The following is a 20,550-nucleotide window of genomic DNA, read 5'->3' as shown; positions in this document are numbered from 1 at the left end:
TCCGTGTCCTGTGTATTATTTATACTTTTATCTTCCCTCATCAGGCGGTGAGGGTACTACAAAGTATCCCTTTAAGTTGCAGTGCATTGAGCTCTCAGGACCTCCTTGTAAAAAATATGGTGTCACAATGGGACTTTTTCTGTTAAAATAAAGGTTAATTAAAAACAGGGCCACCATAGATAGTATTTTAGCTATCTCACATATCATTAAAATGTTTTGGAAAAAAAGTAATCATACCAACTTAATTGTCTCACAGATATCAAGGTCAGCACAGTCCTTAATATCTATTGTGGCTTCTTCTGGGGATCCAGAGCACATGTAGGATTGCCAGGCTCAGTCCACCGAGACATGGCCCATCATGTAAGAATGAATGACCAATCATTCGGCCAGCAACAACAAAAAAGTCGCTCTCCAGAAGGAAGTGGGAAGTGGAGGGAATCAAATGATCTTTTTCACCCTCAAACAGAAGAGTTCCCCCTGGCCCTTACAATGAAAAAGAAAAGTCACACCACATAGAAGGTAATGTAAAGAATAAGGATATTATGCTATGTACAGCATTGGTACTAGCCACTGGATACTAAAGGTAACTTTATCTTGCAGTCTATTAAGAAAGCAATGGCTATATTCACATGTACCTCTTTGGTATCAGGCAGGGCTGATAAACAAGCACCATCAGATTTACAGGGAAGGAATGCATCATAAAAAGTGTGAAATAAATGGATCAAATAAAAATAAATGTTTGCTTACCAAAACTGACATCAAAACCATGCTGAAGTTTGGACATGATTGTTGCAAAGAAATGGCGAGTCACGCCATCACCAATTGCTGGATCTCCTGAGCAGACCAAACACACAGCATATATGTCAGTAAACAAAAAATTTACATGTAGTTTGCTTTAGTGCAGAAATCGCTATGTCAACTAAAGATACATCTCTACCTGTCCATAACTTAGAGAACATTCCCAATAACTGTTCTACACATGTATGTGACTGCTTTCACTGAGCTTGCACATTGCACGTGTTTGTCTAGCTTTATTATCTTCCTTGTGATTTAACTGCAAACACAAAATTGCTATAAAAGAATATGCATGCTTTGCTATCCTGCCCTGTATAAATGTAGGTTTAATAAACAAAAAAATGAATCTTTTAGCTTGTTTAACACCCCCCCCCCACACACACACCCTTCAGTGTGCATGTCAAAGGGGAAGCCCACTCAACATGAGCCTTCTTATAAAAAGAAAGTATTGCTATTTCCCTATCCTCTGCACTGTCTCTAAGATCCATGGCAAGACTTAGAGGTTTTCCAGTTGCATGCAGATTCAAAATGTTGTCTTTGAACATCTTTGCTGCCTTTGCAGGATCTGGCTCAATTTCCCAATCTAACATGGTTAAAAAAAAAAAAAAAAAAAAAATTATATATACACACAATATATATAATTTTCTCTCTCTTGATACGAGTATTTAATCCATATATGTTGAGAACAATAAATTACTAAAATAAAACATGCAATGTGTCATTTTAAGTTAACAGACCAGCAAACCCTCCTTCCTCAAAGGAAAGTAGATCATAGGTCTGACGAGTAGGCACCGAGTGGTACCAAGGCTGGCATATTTCCCTGATGTGGCCCTGAGTTTCTGGCCCTTGCTGTCTGCCTCTCCTGTGGTCTTGTCAATGTGCTCACAGATCTACCTTCACTTTGGGGGAGTGGGGGGTCGCTTTCTGTGGCTACCTCCATTTGTACCTCAACACTGCTCTGCAACAGTCTTGTATAAATAGAGGGGGTTTTGGTTAGTGTACTTTTTATATTGCAAGACAAATTTAAATAAAGACTGCACTGTGCTATTACAAGTTGAAAAGGAAGGTCATATTAAAATAAAACATCGAAAAGGACAGGTGTGTAGGATTTAGTGGCATCTATCAGTGTAACCCCTTTGCTTTACCCTCACTCTCTCCTTCCTAACAAGAAGGAAAAGCTATGGTGGCCGTGAAAAATATATATAATATATATATAATGTTTGTCTATTCTGGGCTACTGTAGAAACATGTATGTTCAACATGACAGACTCCATGGGTGAGGACCGATGGAGTCTGTAGAAACATTTTACATTTTATTCATTTAGTGACTTACAGCTGCTATATATGTCAGAGGTCGCATGCCTCTGGAGCAACTAGGGGTTAAGTGTTTTGCTCAGGGACACAATGGTGGATTGAACCCGGGTCTCTCACACCAAAGGCATAGTCTTATCAATTGCACCACCACCACATAATTGTCTGTCAGTGTTTTAAGATCCATTTAGGCCCCAGCCACACTACTGCGTTTTCTTTTCGAAACAAAGGGTCATTCTAAGGTAACATATTTTCAGGTGATCACACACGGATGAAAACATAGTTATGATGCTTTTATTCTATTTCTGCCATGTTCTGTAAATAAAGCCTTTTAATTGTTACACACTGGACCTTTAAATTGAACAATATTGAGGACATGCAGACCTCCACATTTGGTCTTTTGGCATTTTGGAATACAAAGAGGAGTTTATGGGCTCATATTTAAAACATCACATAACTGCTGTTTGTCATAACATTTGCCCTCTTCTTTTGTTATACATTTTGCACTACAAGGTTGATTCAACATCCACACACAAACACACATGATGCTCTTCAACTGTTGGCTGATGGTGGACCACGTGCCCCTTGTCTGATGTCTGTCTACACATGCAATATGCATAAACTGATACGTACCTCATGCATTCATCACTATGAGCCTTAATACTTGAAAAAGAGAATTCTTCTCCACAAGTCACACATTTCTGGACTGGCCCAACCAGCTCACTGCTGCATTCTGGTCCACATATCTGTAGGAAAGATAATTTTAAAATTCCACAAAATAATAATAATAATGTGACCGTCATTCATAGTCTGCATTTTTAAGAAGAGAACAGTAGTGGAAAATTACAGGATCCAGATTCAGATTCCTCTGAAGTGGTCGGATAAAAATTGTTGCATGACCAATCTGAGTTTGTGGTTCCTTTAGATATCGGACATGGTAGCCATCACTGGGACAGGGGATGAGGACCAGTTCACGACTCCGAGTTGTTCCAGATATTTTTAGCAGTTCAAATCCTCCCCCCTGTCTGAGCTTAGGATATGCCGCTAAAAGGAATTCTCTGAACTCCTCTGGATTTGTCTGAATACCTGAAAAGAGAAGGCATACTATAAAAACTTAAATTTCTCACATAAAAAGTAATTCAGGTTTTCAAGGTGACTTTTTAAATTCATATACATTATAAAGACATCCACTTAAACAGAGTCTACACTGTAGTCATGATGTCTTATTTACCTTGAAATGTAAGACGTTTCTCCCCTAACCCTGCAGCAGCGAGCCTCTGTTTAACACATCGATTGGGGACTAACTCCACGTTTTTATCGTCAAGACAACAGAATAAATGGGTGTATGAGTGAAGTTGTACGGGTGCAGCAGTGGATCGCCGCATTGTCAACCTTCTGCCTCCACATGCGTATGGGCCAAACAGTCTTGAAACCTCGGCTGTGATTCAAAAGATAAGACCGACATTTATAAAAGAATGGTAGGAAATAATAACTAGGGATGGGGATCGTTAATTTTTATTGATAATGATACCCTTAATGAGACTGCTTAACGATCAGAGTCTTTATCGATCCCACTATCGATACTCTACTCTTATTTGGTGACAGTTATTTGGTAAGACAAGACCCAAAACGCTATGAGAAAAATACTCAATGTGCGATAACATTGTTATATATTGAGATGACATATGACTTGCAATAAATAAACATGTATTGAAGTGTGCATATTAGCTGCCTGGTTGTTTTTAAATTAATTATAGGATTAAACTTTAATGTTTTAAATACAGCTAAATGTTGTTTCTAGAGCAGCACATTCATGTTTACAACAGCAAAGTCACTTAATATCTGACATCACAATACTGAGTGACATTTAGAAATCAGTCTGTATCAGTCCCTCCTCCTATCTGCTGTTATTCACTGGCTGCAGGTAATGTTACCAGGTAGAACTAAGCGGCTGGTTTGTCTCAGCCAGCAGCTGAGTTTTTAAGACTACAGACAGTTTTCTATTTAGACTGTTTTTAACGTTTGGTTAATTGGCAAGCTAGCGTTAGCTGTGCTTGTAAATGACATACAGGATGAGAGACTGGGGACAGAGATAATTAATCCTTTCTACATGTTTACCTTACACACAGGTGTACTGATAAAGTATTGTATTCGCGAAGGTTTTATTGCACATAAGGAGCGTAGCTGTCGGCAAATTGAGTAGTTTGGAGCTAACTTAACTTCCCCGTCTCCACAGCGATGAACGGGCGTCTGCGTCTCTGCAGGGCGCTGTGTGCGAGACAGAATGGAGGCGGAAGCTGCAGCCTAATAATAAACAGTCCCGGGCCCGTTTAATACCGCGTTTCGGTGCCATCATTAGAAACACTGATAGCAGTATCCGATAAGCTGGTACCTTACTGATTTTAGAGAAAGTTTGGGTCCTTTCAGCACCGGGTCTCGATCCCCATTCCCTAATAAAAACTATACTGAGTAACAAAAGAACGATGGTCTACAGATCATTAGTTGACAGTGTATGGTTTAATTTTTCTAACAATATATTTAATGGACAAATTCTTCAGTGTGGGTGCATTAAAGTCTGAAATTAAGTGAAATGTTCTTGCAGAAACCTACCGTCCACTGGGTGTCTGGGTGTAACGGTGGGTGTAACGTTAACATTAGGCCTATCTGGCGGCTGAGGTGATGAATTTGATGAACCACCCGATGCTGCACAAAAAGATATGCAATGTGAACTTAGTGAACGCCACATGGTTGGTAAATTTAATTAGTTAATACATTTGCCGATATTGTAAGTTAGGTAGTTAACGTCATTAAAATGCGTCTGTTAACGTTTGCTAACGTAAAATCACTTTATGTGGTTGCACTGGGTGTTGGGGTCGATCTGAAGGAAGTTAGAGTAAGTTAGAAACTCACTTCTTTCGAGCTGGTCAGCCACATCGCGCAACAGGTCCGCCAACGGCCTCCCACTTGAAGCCATTTCGTCTCTCCAGCTAGAGATCCCACATGCATAAAATGCTGGAGACACACGGGATCCGCTGATGGATGTCACCAATCAATCAGTAGATCCGACTGCACAGTGCATGATGGACCTGTCCAAAGCAAAGCATCAGGGTCACAACAAACTGTAAAACTAGGCAATGCTGATCAAATATGAATCAAGATTCTGTTGCTTGATTGTCTATTTCTCGACTTAAATCTTTTCAGAAATATATTTCAGTGTACTGTTACCTCTAAAATGGGAAAGTTCCTGACCCGACCGCCATGTTGAAAACGGAAGATCCACAGTTAAGCACCGCCCTACTCATTACCATAGATAGATTGTATTACACACTAGCCGCAGCATTCATAGGTAGGCTGATAGATGGATCATTTGCTTCTGTCTGGTTAGCGATGCGGCCTCCAGCTAACCAATCCTTCTTCAGACTGATGTTGGCACCCCCCACTCAATTAGCATACAGGCGCAGGGAAAATAAATGTAGAAATGTGGAAATACAGAAATAAATAAATGTAGAAATGTGGAAATACAGAAATAAATAAATGTAGAAATGTGGAAATACAGAAATAAATAAATGTAGAAGTAAATAAATGTATAAATAAATAAATGTATAAATAAATAAATGTATAAATATATAAATAAATAAATAAATAAATAAATAAATATATAAATACATAAATATATAAATAAATTTATAAATACATAAATAAATACATATAGAAATGCATAAATAAATAAATACATGCAAAAATACAGAAATAGCCATTTATATTACCAAAATGTATTTATTTTCACTATTATTTCTGCATTTATTTATTTATTTCTACTTTTATTTATTTATTTATTTATTTTTCCTTCTGTCATTTTTAGTCCTCCATAGGGTTGTGCTCCCTATTCAATTGAATAGAAGCCATGTGAGGTCTGGAGTGGGGTTTTGCTTCCCTGCCTTTCACTATACCCATTCACATGAGCTGAGAACAAGAGAGTGCTGTTTAGTTCTAATTTTCAGCAGATTAATCAAATCAGTACTTCGGTCAGTCTCACCAGTGAAGGTCAGGTGTGGCAGCAGAGAGGCCAGCAGGAGCAGAGAGATGATGGTCATCATGAAGACAATCAGTGAGCTCTCACTGACAAAACACTGTATAAATATACTTTAAAGGGGGTGGAGACACTGAGCTGCCAGACCTAAAAAAAATCTTGTGGCGTGAGCAAGCCTTGTTCTTGTTAATCTTTGCGGTCTCAAATTTAAGCCACAGAGGTTTTGGACGATAAGAATTAAGCATGTAATATGAGCATGAAAATGAATTATGAAAATGTGCCTGCAACATAAAACTCACAGAAAAAGTAGAAGGCGTTGAGAAAACGTGTATGTATTTATTTACTCACCCACTAATTTATTTAAAAAATGTTCACTCTGGGCCACTCTAAACCCCGGCGAAATGCAATCCTGGGTTTTCTAGTTTCATACTCCTCACTATTTACTTGGGGCTAACAATTGATTTTGGGTTCAAAAGCTGTGATGCTATGTGTGTGTGTGTGTGTGTGTGTGTGTGTGTGTGTGTGTGTGTCAGCTGTGAGGATCAACACTTAACCCCAAAAACTCAAAAAGAAAACCCACTATACAACTTAAATCAAGAACAATATAACTCTCATTTACAAATGCAGGAGGGTTCAAAGTCTTCGAGAGGGAGCTCAGGCCAAAACAACAAACATAACCTATCTACCTTATAAAAGGCGAAACTAACTAGCTACCAAAAGAAAAGAAAAATAGCTCAAAATATACTAACTCCCTCACTAACATAAACTGGAGAAAACAAGCCCAAAAAGAAAATGGCACATTAAACTTGTAAAACAGTCAAAAAAAGAAAAGATAAGAAGTGATATTTGAGAAAAGACCATTCTAATGTAATAATGGCATACCTGTAATGGAACTAGCATTACCAGCGGTGACGTAATTTCTTATTCTTATGAAATTGGCTTACTGACACCCGATCACGTGTCTCATATCCATGTGCTTTGGACAGCCACAGAAACATTGTGCATTGCATCAACAGTCGTTTCAGCATTTGAGGGGAAAAAGTGAAGGAATGTCAAATGGTGACGGAAGAAGCATTAATTAGAAGAGTGCAACTAATTCTTATCTTTATACTCCACCCAAAAGTCAGTTAAGGAGAAACTTGATAGCAGAAATATACAATATGAGGATGCACAATGCTGTTATATAAACTGATCGCATGCTGCATTCATCCAATCAACGACACTGACACTGCAACCCCCCATGAAATATTGTGTGTGTGACAATGAAGAAACTTTATGATTTATGATTGCCAAGTGATACTTTTATTCAAAGAGGTCATGCAGAATAATTCAAGAACTTCACTCACTTCTTATTTCTAATTGTGTCGTTTATCCATGGAATATATGGTGAAATCTTAATATACACATTAGGTTTCTCAGGTGAATTGCAGAGTAATTTATATCCAAAAGCTGTGACACCAACTGCAGTGTGTCCACAAACCAAAGGACCCCCAGAATCAAACTGTTAAAATAAAAGAGAAATAGTCAGTGACATACATTGTATCAGTTGAAACTCAGTTCATGAATTAATGTAAGTGTGTGAATCATCTTTTGTACGTACACGGCAGGATCCACCATGGCCACATGTGCACATCATCTGTGTTACTGAGAACTTCTCTCCCCACCTGTCGTAACATTCTCTTTTATTCATTATATACACATTTGCCTCCATTAGACGATCGCTCAATGACCCATTAGTCTCCAGTCTTCCCCAACCCGCAACACTACAGAGAGTGTTTGCCTCAACATCTTCTCCTTTCTTTGGTAATGAAATCCATTCAACATAGTTGTTTATGTTGACTTTTTCCTGTAACTGTAATTCAAAAACACAACCATTATTAACAAACAGATTTAATTTAAGTATCTTTTATAAGACTTAACTGCAGTTGATTATACTGCCATTTGTGAAGTTGAGAACAACTAAATGTATCACAGGTTGTTACCCTCAAAAGCATGATGTCATTCCAAGAAAATTGAGCCATATATCTTGGATGTGGGATGTAGGACTTCACTCCAATACGATCTGAATTCTTACTTTCCCTTAAGTCATGAGCACCAACCACAACCGTCAGAGTCTCAGATCTGTTGAAAGAGAAAGTAATGATGCTCAGTTTTATCATACAATGCACTGCAGTTACTATGCCAGCCAAAATGATTGTAACTAGACAACAACCCCTCACCCGTTCCAGCAATGTGCAGCAGTCAACACAAACTCATCAGAAATGAGGAATCCACCACAGACATGTTTCTCATTCGATTGAATAGAAACCATGTAAGGTCTGGAGTGGGCTTTTGCTTCTGTGCCATTCACTATACCCACATTCACATGAGTTGAGAGAGAGATACTGCTGTCAGTCGCCTTAATCGGCACATACCAATCGTAATTAATGCTGTTTTATAATCAGTCTCACCAGTGAAGGTCAGGCGTGGCAGCAGAGAGACCAGCAGGAGCAGAGAGATGATGGTCATCATGAAGACAATCAGTGAGCTCTGACTGACAAAACACTGCATAAATATAGTTTGAAGGTGGGCGGAGACACTGGGTTTCGCCTACAGGTATGTTGTGTTTTTCTTGCAAAATGAGCAACACAGTGATGAAAAGATATTGTTCCTGTTAATACTTCTGGTCCTACCATCAGAGAGAAGATGGTCTAGATGATAAAAATTGAAGCATGTATGCATGCATGCATTTTGGTTCTTTAATAATGTACAGTTCATAATACATCTGCAGTTTGTAACAAATGCACCATCTTTCCTAAAAGGCCAAGATCTATTTTGATGCAGGATGTCATTCTGATACAGATTTCTCTCTCCTATTTCTTATGTCATGGAGTCATGATGACTAATTAACATGGAGCGATAAGTAAACTTAATCAGTGCATATTATTAAGGTTATACTATAGATTTCTAAAATTCTTGATTTTTTTATATGATTTTATTTCAGTTCTTTCAAAGGCCTTTGCAGCCTACAGCAGCAAAAGAATCAAAAAGACACTGATCAAGCAAATAAATATGACAAACAGGATATAAATGACAAATTAAGGGGCAAAAGGGGCACAAGGAGGGTGGATGCTTTTTAATACAAATTATCCAGTTGTTATAAATATACAATTAAAAGAGAAGATAATAATTGACTTTATTGTAGCTGTTTTGATAAAAGTGGGCTCTCCCTCACTCTCTGAGCCTGCTGTCTCATTTTTGATGGAAGTAGGGGAGAGGGGGTAAGTTGAGCCAGTGGGTAAGTTGATCCACTCCCTGCATCTTGGCAACTGTACACTTTTACCATCATTTGATTATGTATTTTGGAACCACCCATCATTTCTTCTGCCAGACTGTGAAAAGGAGAAACACATTGGGGGAATGGAAGGCACCACGGCTTTAGCCAGGGTTTGAAAATTAGTGTGGTCTGGGTGGGAATTGTGCTATAATAACCCCACTCATTATATTCACTAAACACTTTAAAAAAGACAGATATGTAGATGTTTGTGAAAGACGTTTTCTCTGTTTTGGAGGGATGAGCATTGTTAAATTATATCACATTGCACCATTACTTTAGGTTAGGGGTATGTAATTTTATCAGTTGTTTATCATTCATTCAGTGTTACATATGCCTATTACTGTTATAGTTTTCATTAATAACCATTGCTATAACTTTGTCTAGTACCCATATGAATGTTGTTGGCACGACTTTGTGAAAATATAACTATAATAGGAAAAAGCATTGATGTAACATACCAGATCTCTGCACTAGTGTAATATGCTACTGTTTTGATAGTGTTGATAATGTTTCTGACAGATAATATCATGGTGTTTTTTTTTTTTTTTTTGTTTTTTTTTGCATTTGCGTTTGCCTTACTGAATGTGGTATCCTGTCAGCAATAACATGTCTGTGGGCTCTTTTGATTACTATCAGTTTGAGTTCTGGCAGTGTTGCCAGATATTGCTATGAAAATAAATAAAAATAAATAAATAAAAACATCTTTCCACCTGTAGTCACTAATGGCCAACAAACTCTCTGTTTAATCTGTTTCTAGGAAGACTACATCTTTGGAGTTCAACATTCTTTTTTCAGAAATGCAAGCAATTAAATATTGAAATTTAAACTTAATTTGGTTGGTTCTATGTTGTTAAAGTTAACTTTAAGAAAAGAAATACGACTGTCTGTAAAAGGAATTCGTTTTTGGATTTTTATTTTTTTTTATTTTTTTTTTATCAGGTTTTTTAAGATGGTCATTTTACACCCAGATGGTGCATCTTACCCACTGACTCGACTTGACAAACCCGGGGCAAACTGAGCCGGGAACACTTTTTTAAATTATTTTTTATAAGAAGCCATATTTTTAGGAACCTTTGTCATAGATACATTCTGATCATTTAAAATGACAGGAATACTTTCATTTGGATAGGATGGGATAGGATAGGATAGATACTTTCATTGTACTTATCTATTTTACAGCATAAATCTATATTATATGCTAATAAACAACTAATTTAGAACATTTAAACTATATTTGTAACTATTTATAGGCCTACTATTAATATGGTTTTAATAAAATATGATGTGTTATAGATTACTAGTATCAAGACAAGTGACTATAATGATCATATATTCTATATGATGATTTACCTGCTCGGTAGCTGGAGCTTTGTATTCATGTTTGCAATGTTGAACTGTCTTTAGCAGCCCCCTTTCACTCTTGCTTTCTCTGTCTTCTTTTTTTGTGAAGGCATTTATTTTTTTTATTTTGTATTTTTTGCCTTCAAAGTGTGCCAACAACAGCACATTTTGTGTTACCTATATTAGAGCTGATCAGGGACAATAATTTGATTAGACATTCTTATTCTAAGAACATGGATATTTTGTTTTATTTTGACAAAAAAAAAAAAAAAAAAAAAAAAAACTACCAACTAATTATCAATTCAGCGGATCAACCACTGACTGATGTTGATCGTAATGCATCACCTGGTAATGCAACGACCTTCGGGGACTGTGGTCTCCACTCTCCAGAGAGCAGCACACAGATTGTGAGTGATGCTGTGAAGCGGGTGGGAAACACGGAGTGGATTAGCGGAATCAGGGGATCTTTAGCGGAGTGGGAACAGACAGCTTTGAGCTGGGATGATGGGGGGATTGGTGAGAGGGGCAACTCAGCCGATGAGGACAAAGGGGGAGTGGCTCTAGCCACCAGGCCACCCCACTGTGCACAGCCCTGCTCCCTAGTAATGACTGAAAACATTGTAAATTTGTACATTTGAGGTTTTTGTAAGGTCCTGGTTAGTAATTCATTTTGCTAGATTTGGTAACACTTAAATCATTACTAGTTGGTTACTGTGATCTTCACTTTAGAATACTGATCCAATTAGTAGTCTCTTCAGAAGGATGTACTAACACTTGAGTCATTACATTATTATCCAGAACCTTACATATATCTCAAAAGCTTACAATGATGACAGTCAATATTAGGGAGTTATGATGATTTTCACTTTATAATACTGATCAAAGTAATTAGTAGTTCCTTTAGAAGGATTTGGTAATACTTGAGTCATTACTAGTGGTTTACCATGATCTTCTTTTTAGAATTAATTATTCATTATGCATGATCTCACATGAATTATGAACCTGTATACAGTAGCTCTTATGAGTTCTGCAGGATATATGAAAAAAAAAATAGTAGGTATTGATTAGCTAATAGTGAACGACCAGTTTCAACTGAGTGCTATTACTTACTAAATCATTAATCAGAGTTTCTTGTTAGGTAATAGTAGTTATTACAGTGTTAATAGTGTATTAGTCATTTGTTCCTGTGTAGTAATTCATTAACGATGGAACAGTATTCTAAAGTGTTACCCAATTTTTAAATGAGATTACATTTTATTATTTATAAAAAGCAAAATTTTTCTCATGCTCTTTCCTCAATGCATGCACATGTACCTATAGACTCGTTCACAGAAACTTATCAGCGCTTGGCGTGCTATTTCTATAATAAAACAGTTTCACTACTAAACGATGGCATACCATTTCTCAGAATAGGACCAGATGCCATAGATAGATAGATAAGCAGTTAAGCTATCAGTCTGTGGGATCTGGCCCTGAGCCCTGAGCATTAAATGCAGTCTGTGGTGGGCTATATGTTGATAATTTTGAAGGGCTGAATGCCGCCCCAACCAATCATTAAAATACTACCAGAGAATTGCTGCATTTTTCTAGTTTTATGAGCTTTTTGTCATGGAAAAGCATAGGCTCACAATCACACAAAGGGGTTGGGAGTGGGAAGGAAATGTGAGTTTAAACATTGTGCAAATGTTAGAATTCACATTAGTTGATACATCCTTACATCTATGACAAAAGAGCGGTAGCCAACCCTGCACTGGAGAGCTGCCATCCTGCAGAGTCAGCCCACTCTTCTACTGTATCTCTCTCTTAGGTCTGTCTGTGCTACAGGGCACATTGCAAGCAAATTCCACTGGTTGCGATTGGCTGCATGGAATTTGGCTTCTTCCATTTAACGCCAGCTCGCTTTAAATCTTCTCTGAATGTTCTTCCCCAGGTCCTCTTTGGCCTTCGGCATTCCATTGGGTGGCATCCATGTCAGTGCAATTTTTGCTAGGCATTGTCCTGGTTGCCGCAGGATGTGACCGGCCAGTTTGATATGACACTCAGACACACTGGAGGAAAGTAGCATCACTAACTCAACAGTCTAGTACAGTTTCCCTCAGCGACTCTGCAATGTCTGCACAAAGGAAACGTCGATCAGCTGCTAGAAGATCTCGCCTTTGAAGAAGGCTGTTGATTTTATACTCTAAAAAAAGTATTTCTAATTAAATATTAAGATAACCCCATAACGAATTGCATCTTTTGCCCACCCCAACACTTACACACAATAACAATAAATGCCAACCAATACTTATATTACTATTTTTTTCTTAAAATGACATTTTAGTAAAAGAAGCAAAATTTTATTTTTGTTGTGACATAGCTATACATGAATATACACTAGTTGAACAAATGCAGTCAATGTGAATACATCAATTTTCAGTCAAGCAATTAATACATGAATGAATAAAATATATTTTATGTACTGACAACAACAAGAAACATGAATAAATGATTAAATGAATGTATAAAATTTAGCATCACAATAAATACATACATACATATACAAGTTAACAACACATGAAACAGAGCTTCATTCAAACTTACTGTTCTAACAATCATGTATTTACAGATGGTGAACCCCACATCCTCCTGCCATCTCAATACAGCTGTGCCAATTCTGCTGCTGCGCTGTGCTTCACAATTTCACTCTTCTCAACGGGGAGCTACAGGATGAGGAAGACCATGATGACGGCTCTCTGAACCACACAACCTTGAAGCAAGAGCAGGGGAACACGTGCGGGACAATCTGGCTGCTGCTGTGTCTGCTCCAAACATCTGTGTGCCTGCTCTCCATGAGCACAACTACCTGTAAAACATTTACACGGAGTGAAACAATTTTACATCTCATGTTGTCAGCTTTCCATTTCTTGCCAAATTTCATTTCATGTTTAAAATTACATGCATTTTTTTTTTTTTTGTTGCAGATTTATTACTTTTTTAGTGGGCTAAACTACTGAAGTGGTGAGCAGAAGGTTGCTGGTTCAAAACCACCAGTGTGTCCTTGAGCAAGGCTCTTTTCTCCAGGTTGATCAGGGGATTGTAAGTCCCTGTAATAAGAGCACTGTAAATCACTTCGGATAAAAGCTCCATGACATTTTTTGATGATGATGCTTTTAAAGCTTCTGAAAGTCAGCCTTCATTATATAAACAGAAACCAGCAGAACAAACTTTACAAAAATCACATTCTCAGTGCCTTTCTCTAGATGTTCTGGGGTCACTGAGAATGAAGAGACCACAGCAACATCCGGTCCAGATGAGACAGTAAGGGCAGATGGAGTGATGGAGCGTCTCATCTGTGTCTGGGATGCTGCTGTGGACTTCTCCATCCTCCATCTTCTGCAGACATTTCAGATCCTACAAAAATACACAAACACAATACAAAAGCAGTCATTTTAACAGCATAATGTAATCTGATCTCTGTATTAGAAGTAACAAAATGATCTTACTTTATTCTTTTGTTTCAGGTTTTCCTTTTTTTTTCACCTTTCCTTGCAGGTCCTGCTCCACCACAAAAGATCTGCAGCAAATGCACAGAAATCAAGAATCAGAAAAGTGCTGTTATAGTTGTTTAAAATTACACTAATTAAAATAAACTATTACTTAAGATTTAAAAGGTTTTATTCATTTTTGTAGTGTACGTACACAAATCCTTTGATGGCAGCATTCCTTCATCAGTATCTCTGCAGCAGATAAACACACGTGTCTCAAATGTGAATTCTACATAATAGCACACAGACATCACTCAGATGCATGTTTCATGTCTATTAGATGTGCTCATCTGCAGTACTTATCAAAGATTATCCTGTCAGATGTATATATGGTTTATGTAAATCCACTTTTGAGATGTGTACTTAATGGAGCTCCCCCGTAAGTTATTCATTATAAAGCGTGTTTTACAGCAAAATCACAAATATGCTATATTATGTCGGTCACAGACAAGGTTTAGATTAAACCAGGACTAGGCCATAGTTCTGAACCTGGGGGATAGCGTCTTTACACCTTTTGCTTATATGTTGCTTACTTTACACCTTAGTTTGAATAGATTATTAACCCCAAAAACAATACCATTGTATGAAAATTATTTATTCACTTAAATTTAGACAATTATTTCAGTAAAAAATATATTCTCACCATTGTCTCTCAATGCAAGCGGCCATTGCCAACAACATCTCGTTTTGACATCTCTCATGGTTCTGTGTGATTTGGACAACTTCAAGTTACGCCCCTCTCTTGCAGTCCGCAGAAATTCGAGTTTGGTTAATGTTTTTGTGTGTGGGGTTGTCGATGAGTGTTTGAGATAGGTGTTGAAGTTGAAATTTGTAATATTGGATTTGTTGTTTTTTTTTCACCCGGCACCTCGATATCGGGTTAGATCTCTGCCACAATTCTGCACACAAAAGATCATATTTTGAGCACACAAGTGTATTGTGCACACGCGTGATCTGAGTTTTGTGGAGAAAATGTTCGTCTCGCAAAGAAAAAAGTATTTTGAGCGCACTAAAATCAATTTTACAGTTGAAATAAGTTTTTTGATGTGTGCAGACCTTCTCTTTTGCGCCTGCAACATTTCACTAGCTTGTTCCCCTGATGCCCTCGGTGCTCTCTAAATGCTGACAGCTCTCAACACAACCCAGCATTACAGTATGCCATAATTCCAGCCAATCAGAGATGAGGCTGCTAAATTCTGATTGGTTGCCTTGACAACCAACCACAACATTCCTTGCATTACCTCAACAGCAGAAGAGGAAAAATACAGTGCATGCATACATATTATGCAAGTTGATATTCTGTTCATAATTTTTTTTCCAAACATATTTTACCAATTCCATACGACAAATCTTAATAACTACTATTAATCTTGTATTTAATCATTTTTAATTGATATATAATTTATTAAGGCTGGAAGTGAAAAATGTTTTGTGTGTTTCTCTTTTCAGACACTGAAAAGAGAAACACACAAAACATACACAGAAACACTAAATGTCCCTAAGGACGTAACACTAACCGTGTGGTAAGTTCCTGTAGCTTCTCCCATGACTGCTAGTAGTATGATATCATCAGCAAAATCTAGATCAGCAAGCCTTGTTTGTTCTGTCCATGAAATACCACATTCATGTCCACTTGCTGTCTTCTGCATAACATAGTCTACGGCAAGCAGGAACAACATGGGTGACAAAAAGCACAACATGAAAAATGCTCTTCTATAGCTGGCAAGAATCGGGCCTTCTCAGAAAAGAAGTGGTAACATTGCTGTTTCTGAAGTAGTTAAACTTCACGTTTGCCTCCATTAGACGATCACTCGCTGAGCCCTTAAGCTGCAGTTTTCCCCAGCCAGCAACACTACAGACAGTACCTGATTTGTTATCTTTTTTTATTATTCATTAATTATATTGGTTAAAAAATTTGGCTTAGTTTGACCTTTTCCTGTAGCTCTAATAAAATTAATAAATAAAATAAAATAATAAAAAATTAAACCATTTATTATTATATTGGCTCTGTTTATGCAGCCTATTTTTTTAAGTGCCTCCTTGAGAATATTTCCCTTTTTACCCTCAAAAACATAATGTCATTCAGTCTCGTATCACTGCTATAGTGAGTATCTCAGTTCTGTTTTTGCCCCTTAACTCATTGTTCTTGACCACAGATGGTTCGGTGTAGAAGGCTGGCATACATTTACTTGAATATTTACAATTCATTACTATAAATATATAAATGGAATTTATGAATGGAAAAGCAACATAATACAGGTGGCATATGTTTATAAGCCTATATATGTATATTGTCTATTTAGAGGCCCAATATAGAAAGCTTGTGATGGTGACCTCTGCTGGTGCGTTGAAGAATTGCAGAAATGACAAACTTGTTCTAAATAATCTTCAGTTATTCTACTTTGGTAGATAATGAAATCATTTGGCATGACATTTATACTCTTTGTTAACAGAACAAATGACACTAAAGGTTTTTCAGAGGTGAGAAAGACACCAAGTTCCTCACTCCCCTTAAATGTAGTTTATGAATTATTTTTTAGTGTGCTCACATTTACAATTGTTTGTTGAATTTTCACATGCAAAATCATGTTTCAGTAGGAATCTAAGTTTAACTGCTTCCAAAACAGCGATGTTTCCACCTCCATGGATTCTTCGTGGATTCTAAGTTCATGTGAGAAGATAGCCACCTGGTCACAAATGCAATTTAAACCAGAAAAATCTAGGAGCCCATGTGTCCTGAAAGGAAAGCCCTTAGTATTCAAAGCGCTGAGATTCCAACTATTGAAGAACAAGGAATTTGATACCTGGGAAAGTGCTATGAGTACACTCTGAAAGACAGCACCAGTCTCAAGGATACCATAGCTCAACTGACAAAACACTGTATAAATATAAGGATGGGTGAAGACAGTAAGGTGGCCAAAAGGTTTTTTTTTTTTTTTTTTTTTTCTTCAGTTTGTGATGCAAGCGGCACAACAATGAGTAAATGTTGTTCTTGTTAATCCTTGTGGTCTCATTTTCAGGCCAGAAAGTTTGGTCAAAAAGTAAGTAGGTCAGTGTACATTTTGGCACTTTACAATTCATAATCATAAATATCATTATATATATATGTGAATGAAAAACCAACACCACACAGGTGGTGTGTGTGCTTTCTTTTTCAGAATGTTGTATTAGTTTTGTAAAATTCAAATAAGCTTTACAAAAAGGACATTGAGTGTGAGAGGACGTTTCTTTAGACGTCCAATTTAGAAAGCTGGGGATGGGGACCTCTAGTGGTGAATTTAGGGAATTGCAAAGATGACAAACTTGTGCCAAATAAATTGTTATTCCACTTTGAAAGATAATGGAATCATTTGGCATGAAATTTAATAACAATTTTCCTTACCTTTAAGATATGTAATCGCTGATATTTCGTGAACATAAGGAAATACCCCAGAGGAGATATAAATAGCCTAATATAAACCATAAACCTGAAATTACAAATTCAATAAGAATCAGCTTTCGAGTAGGCTACGGAGGAGGATTAGGGCCAAACACTAATAAAAATAAATAAATAAAACCATCTCGAGATTAAAGTCATTATAATCCAAGATTAAACTAGTTAAATTTGAGAAGAGTGTCGAAAAAAAAAATGTTGAGAAAAAACTAGTTAAATTTCGAGGAAAAAAGTTGTTGTGTTTCGAGAAAATAACTCGTTAAATTTGAAGAAAAAAAATAAGCGAAATAAAATACTATAATAAATTTGGCAGTGGACGAGGATTCGATTAGAACTACAAATACGCATGAAAAGTGTTAAAAAACTACAAACATGGCAGATATGCGAGACCGACGGACAGAGAAAGGGGTTTGAGCAAAGACTGTATAAAAATTATATATATAAAAAAACTGTATAGAAAACTTTTCAAAAGCAATTGCAAATTGTATTTTCGTTAAATTTTTTTAATGTGAAAGTGACATGTGGTCACGTATGGTGACCAGTACAAGACTCAACCCACAACCTTTAGATTACAAGTCCAACTCTCTAACCATTAGGCCACAACATTACTTGTAATAATGCAGATTACTGCTTACTCATTTGTGTCAATCAGACAAACAGTGAGAGATGTTGAGACAGATGAAAAGCATTTGGGCAATAGTGAATATTGACCTTTTGTGCGTACCGTTGTTGCTCCCGTTGTTAGCAGGGTATAATCGCTGCATTTGGGACAGAATTATGTATTATGTATTGTGCCAAGAAGGTTGTCTGTTCGTTCACAAAGGCACAAACTGATTGGCAGAGCTGCCTTTAGCCAGGGGGGCAGGGTTTCATATTTTATTAAAGCATCCCTGGGCGCCGCCATTGGCTAGCGGACCCCCACCTGCTGTTAGCATTCCATTGACTCCCATTCTTTTTGCCGTCACTTTGACAGCGAATAACTTTACATCTGAGGTGTTTAAAGACTCCATTTGTCCATTCATTATTTCTAAAGAAACACAAAAATGTATAAAAGGCCCCATTACCTTGTATCTTACGTTATGGCCCCGTAGAAGCAGTTTTTGTAAAAATAGGCTAACGATTGCGTCATAACCTGCGACTCTGTCGCACAGTAGAGAAATTACCGTATGGACAGGAGGAGAAGCTCGCAGGCAATCTTTTACTGTCTATGAGGCTATCGGGGGGGCGTGGAGGCATGAAGTGTATGTGGGGGTATATGGGGGGTAAGTGAGTGAAGGGGGACAAAATTATTCAACAACGTCTGCAAGATTCGGTGGGAGATTCAGATTTCTATTGGCACAGCGATTAGAAGACTTACAATTGTCAGACAGGTTGCTCACGTGACATTTACGTCATCAAGCTGAGTTTGAGTCTGCACAGTATGCTCTACCCCCAGGAAGTGCGTGCTTCTAATTGACTTCACTTGTCTCCGTTGAATCCAACGGGGTCACAGTGTCCATTTCTTTTACTGTCTATGCCTTTAGCGGAGCCTTAACCGATTACCTCCATTGATCAAAGCATTCGGCACGTTCGTCTGTGAGTGACGTCACCTCCCAAAACAAACATGCCCCATAGTATAGTCCCGCCTCCTCACATTGATTGACAGCTTTCCGTGTAGACATCGGAAATTCAAATGCAAAAGGAATTGAAATTCCATTTGAGTTCTGGCAGGTTACATGCACAACGCAGAGAGAGTGAAAAAGCAAATGTGGTAATTAATATCGCTGTTTAAATATGACAGGCTCATAACTCAAAACATGGGAAACGCAGTTGCAAATGGACTTTGCTTTTTCATTTGAAATGTGGCAGTCACTGTGTGTTTACAAAAGTGAAAATGCAAATGGTAATACAAGATTTACAATTGCATTTGGGTTGTCACAATTTATGCATGTGGAAAACGCTATTGAAAATACAATTTAGAATTGCTTTAGAAAAAAAGTCTGGAATATCCTTCCACACTAATCCCTACTAGCTTTGTGTTATAAATTTAGATACAAAATGAATTTCCCGTTTTTTTTTTTTTTTTTAAGTTCAGAAGTCAGTAGCTGTCCTTCATTTACCAGGGTTCCGGTTAGAAACAATTTTTGTGGTTTGATAAGTTTCTACAAATTCCCTATGTATGATATAAAAGGCTTGCAGCTCGAAGCCACTAAACACGCTCCTCTTTTCTCTTGCATGTAGTTCTTACAATCAACCCAAGCCTTACTTTGTGATGCTGTATTAGTAAGCCATTAAAAAAAAAAAAAATAAATAAAAAAAAAAAAATAAAATATAAGCACACACACAGACAGAGGAAACTGACAACTAATCTCTAGTGGTAAGTTTAGAAAATTGCAGAAGCTGATTGTAAGACCCATTTTAATTTTCACCCATCTGAAATCTAGACCAACAGTTTTTAGGATTTTTTCCTCAAATCATTAAAGTAGATAGGAGCTGTACATGCATGACTAGAAATTAAAGAGCATCACCAAGAAGGGAACCAAGTGAACTAATGTGAAGTGACTATTAACGTGCCCATGTAAAGTTGTAATTACATATGGATGTGACAATGAGGACACTAACTCATGTTTGCCATGCCATACTTATACTGAAAAATTTTATAGAAGAACTTGTGAAAATATTTCTTCATAAAAATTACTAAAGATCTAATGGTTTGGTGGATGCATGGAAGATATGCTGAAATCTAAGTATACACATTTGGTTTCTCAGTTGAATTGCAGCGAGAAGTGTGACGAAATGATACGACACCAACTGCAGT

General features: G+C 37.3%; 2 protein-coding genes across 4 annotated transcripts; both read right to left on the bottom strand.

The window, feature by feature from the left end:
• Positions 1-236: 236 nt before the first annotated feature.
• LOC122134869 lies at positions 237-5,640 on the bottom strand. Of its 3 annotated transcripts, XR_006153160.1 has the most exons (8): positions 5,017-5,640; positions 4,717-4,809; positions 3,338-3,544; positions 2,954-3,192; positions 2,740-2,839; positions 1,181-1,378; positions 748-834; positions 237-483 (listed from the first exon to the last, which is right to left on the bottom strand). XR_006153160.1 is itself a non-coding variant. In XM_042711866.1 (5 exons), exons 1-5 carry the CDS (start codon positions 5,078-5,080, stop codon positions 2,798-2,800), a joined length of 645 nt encoding a protein of 214 aa, XP_042567800.1. In that variant the 5' UTR covers positions 5,081-5,640; the 3' UTR covers positions 1,597-2,797. The 3 variants fall into 3 exon arrangements, 1 of the variants encoding a protein (XP_042567800.1); XR_006153161.1 differs by lacking the exon at positions 3,338-3,544; XM_042711866.1 differs by lacking the exons at positions 237-483; positions 748-834; positions 1,181-1,378 and having other exon boundaries at positions 1,597-2,839.
• Positions 5,641-7,425: 1,785 nt separating this feature from the next.
• LOC109100387 (mast cell protease 1A-like) lies at positions 7,426-8,762 on the bottom strand. Its single transcript, XM_019113841.2, has 5 exons — positions 8,587-8,762; positions 8,356-8,485; positions 8,119-8,257; positions 7,737-7,988; positions 7,426-7,637 (listed from the first exon to the last, which is right to left on the bottom strand). The coding sequence occupies exons 1-5, from the start codon at positions 8,684-8,686 to the stop codon at positions 7,479-7,481; spliced, it is 780 nt and encodes a 259-aa protein (XP_018969386.2). The 5' UTR covers positions 8,687-8,762; the 3' UTR covers positions 7,426-7,478.
• Positions 8,763-20,550: the final 11,788 nt, after the last annotated feature.

This window comes from Cyprinus carpio, chromosome A22, assembly GCF_018340385.1.
Source record: "Cyprinus carpio isolate SPL01 chromosome A22, ASM1834038v1, whole genome shotgun sequence".
NCBI lineage: Eukaryota > Metazoa > Chordata > Actinopteri > Cypriniformes > Cyprinidae > Cyprinus > Cyprinus carpio.
This window is presented reverse-complemented; position numbering and strand designations above follow the sequence as displayed.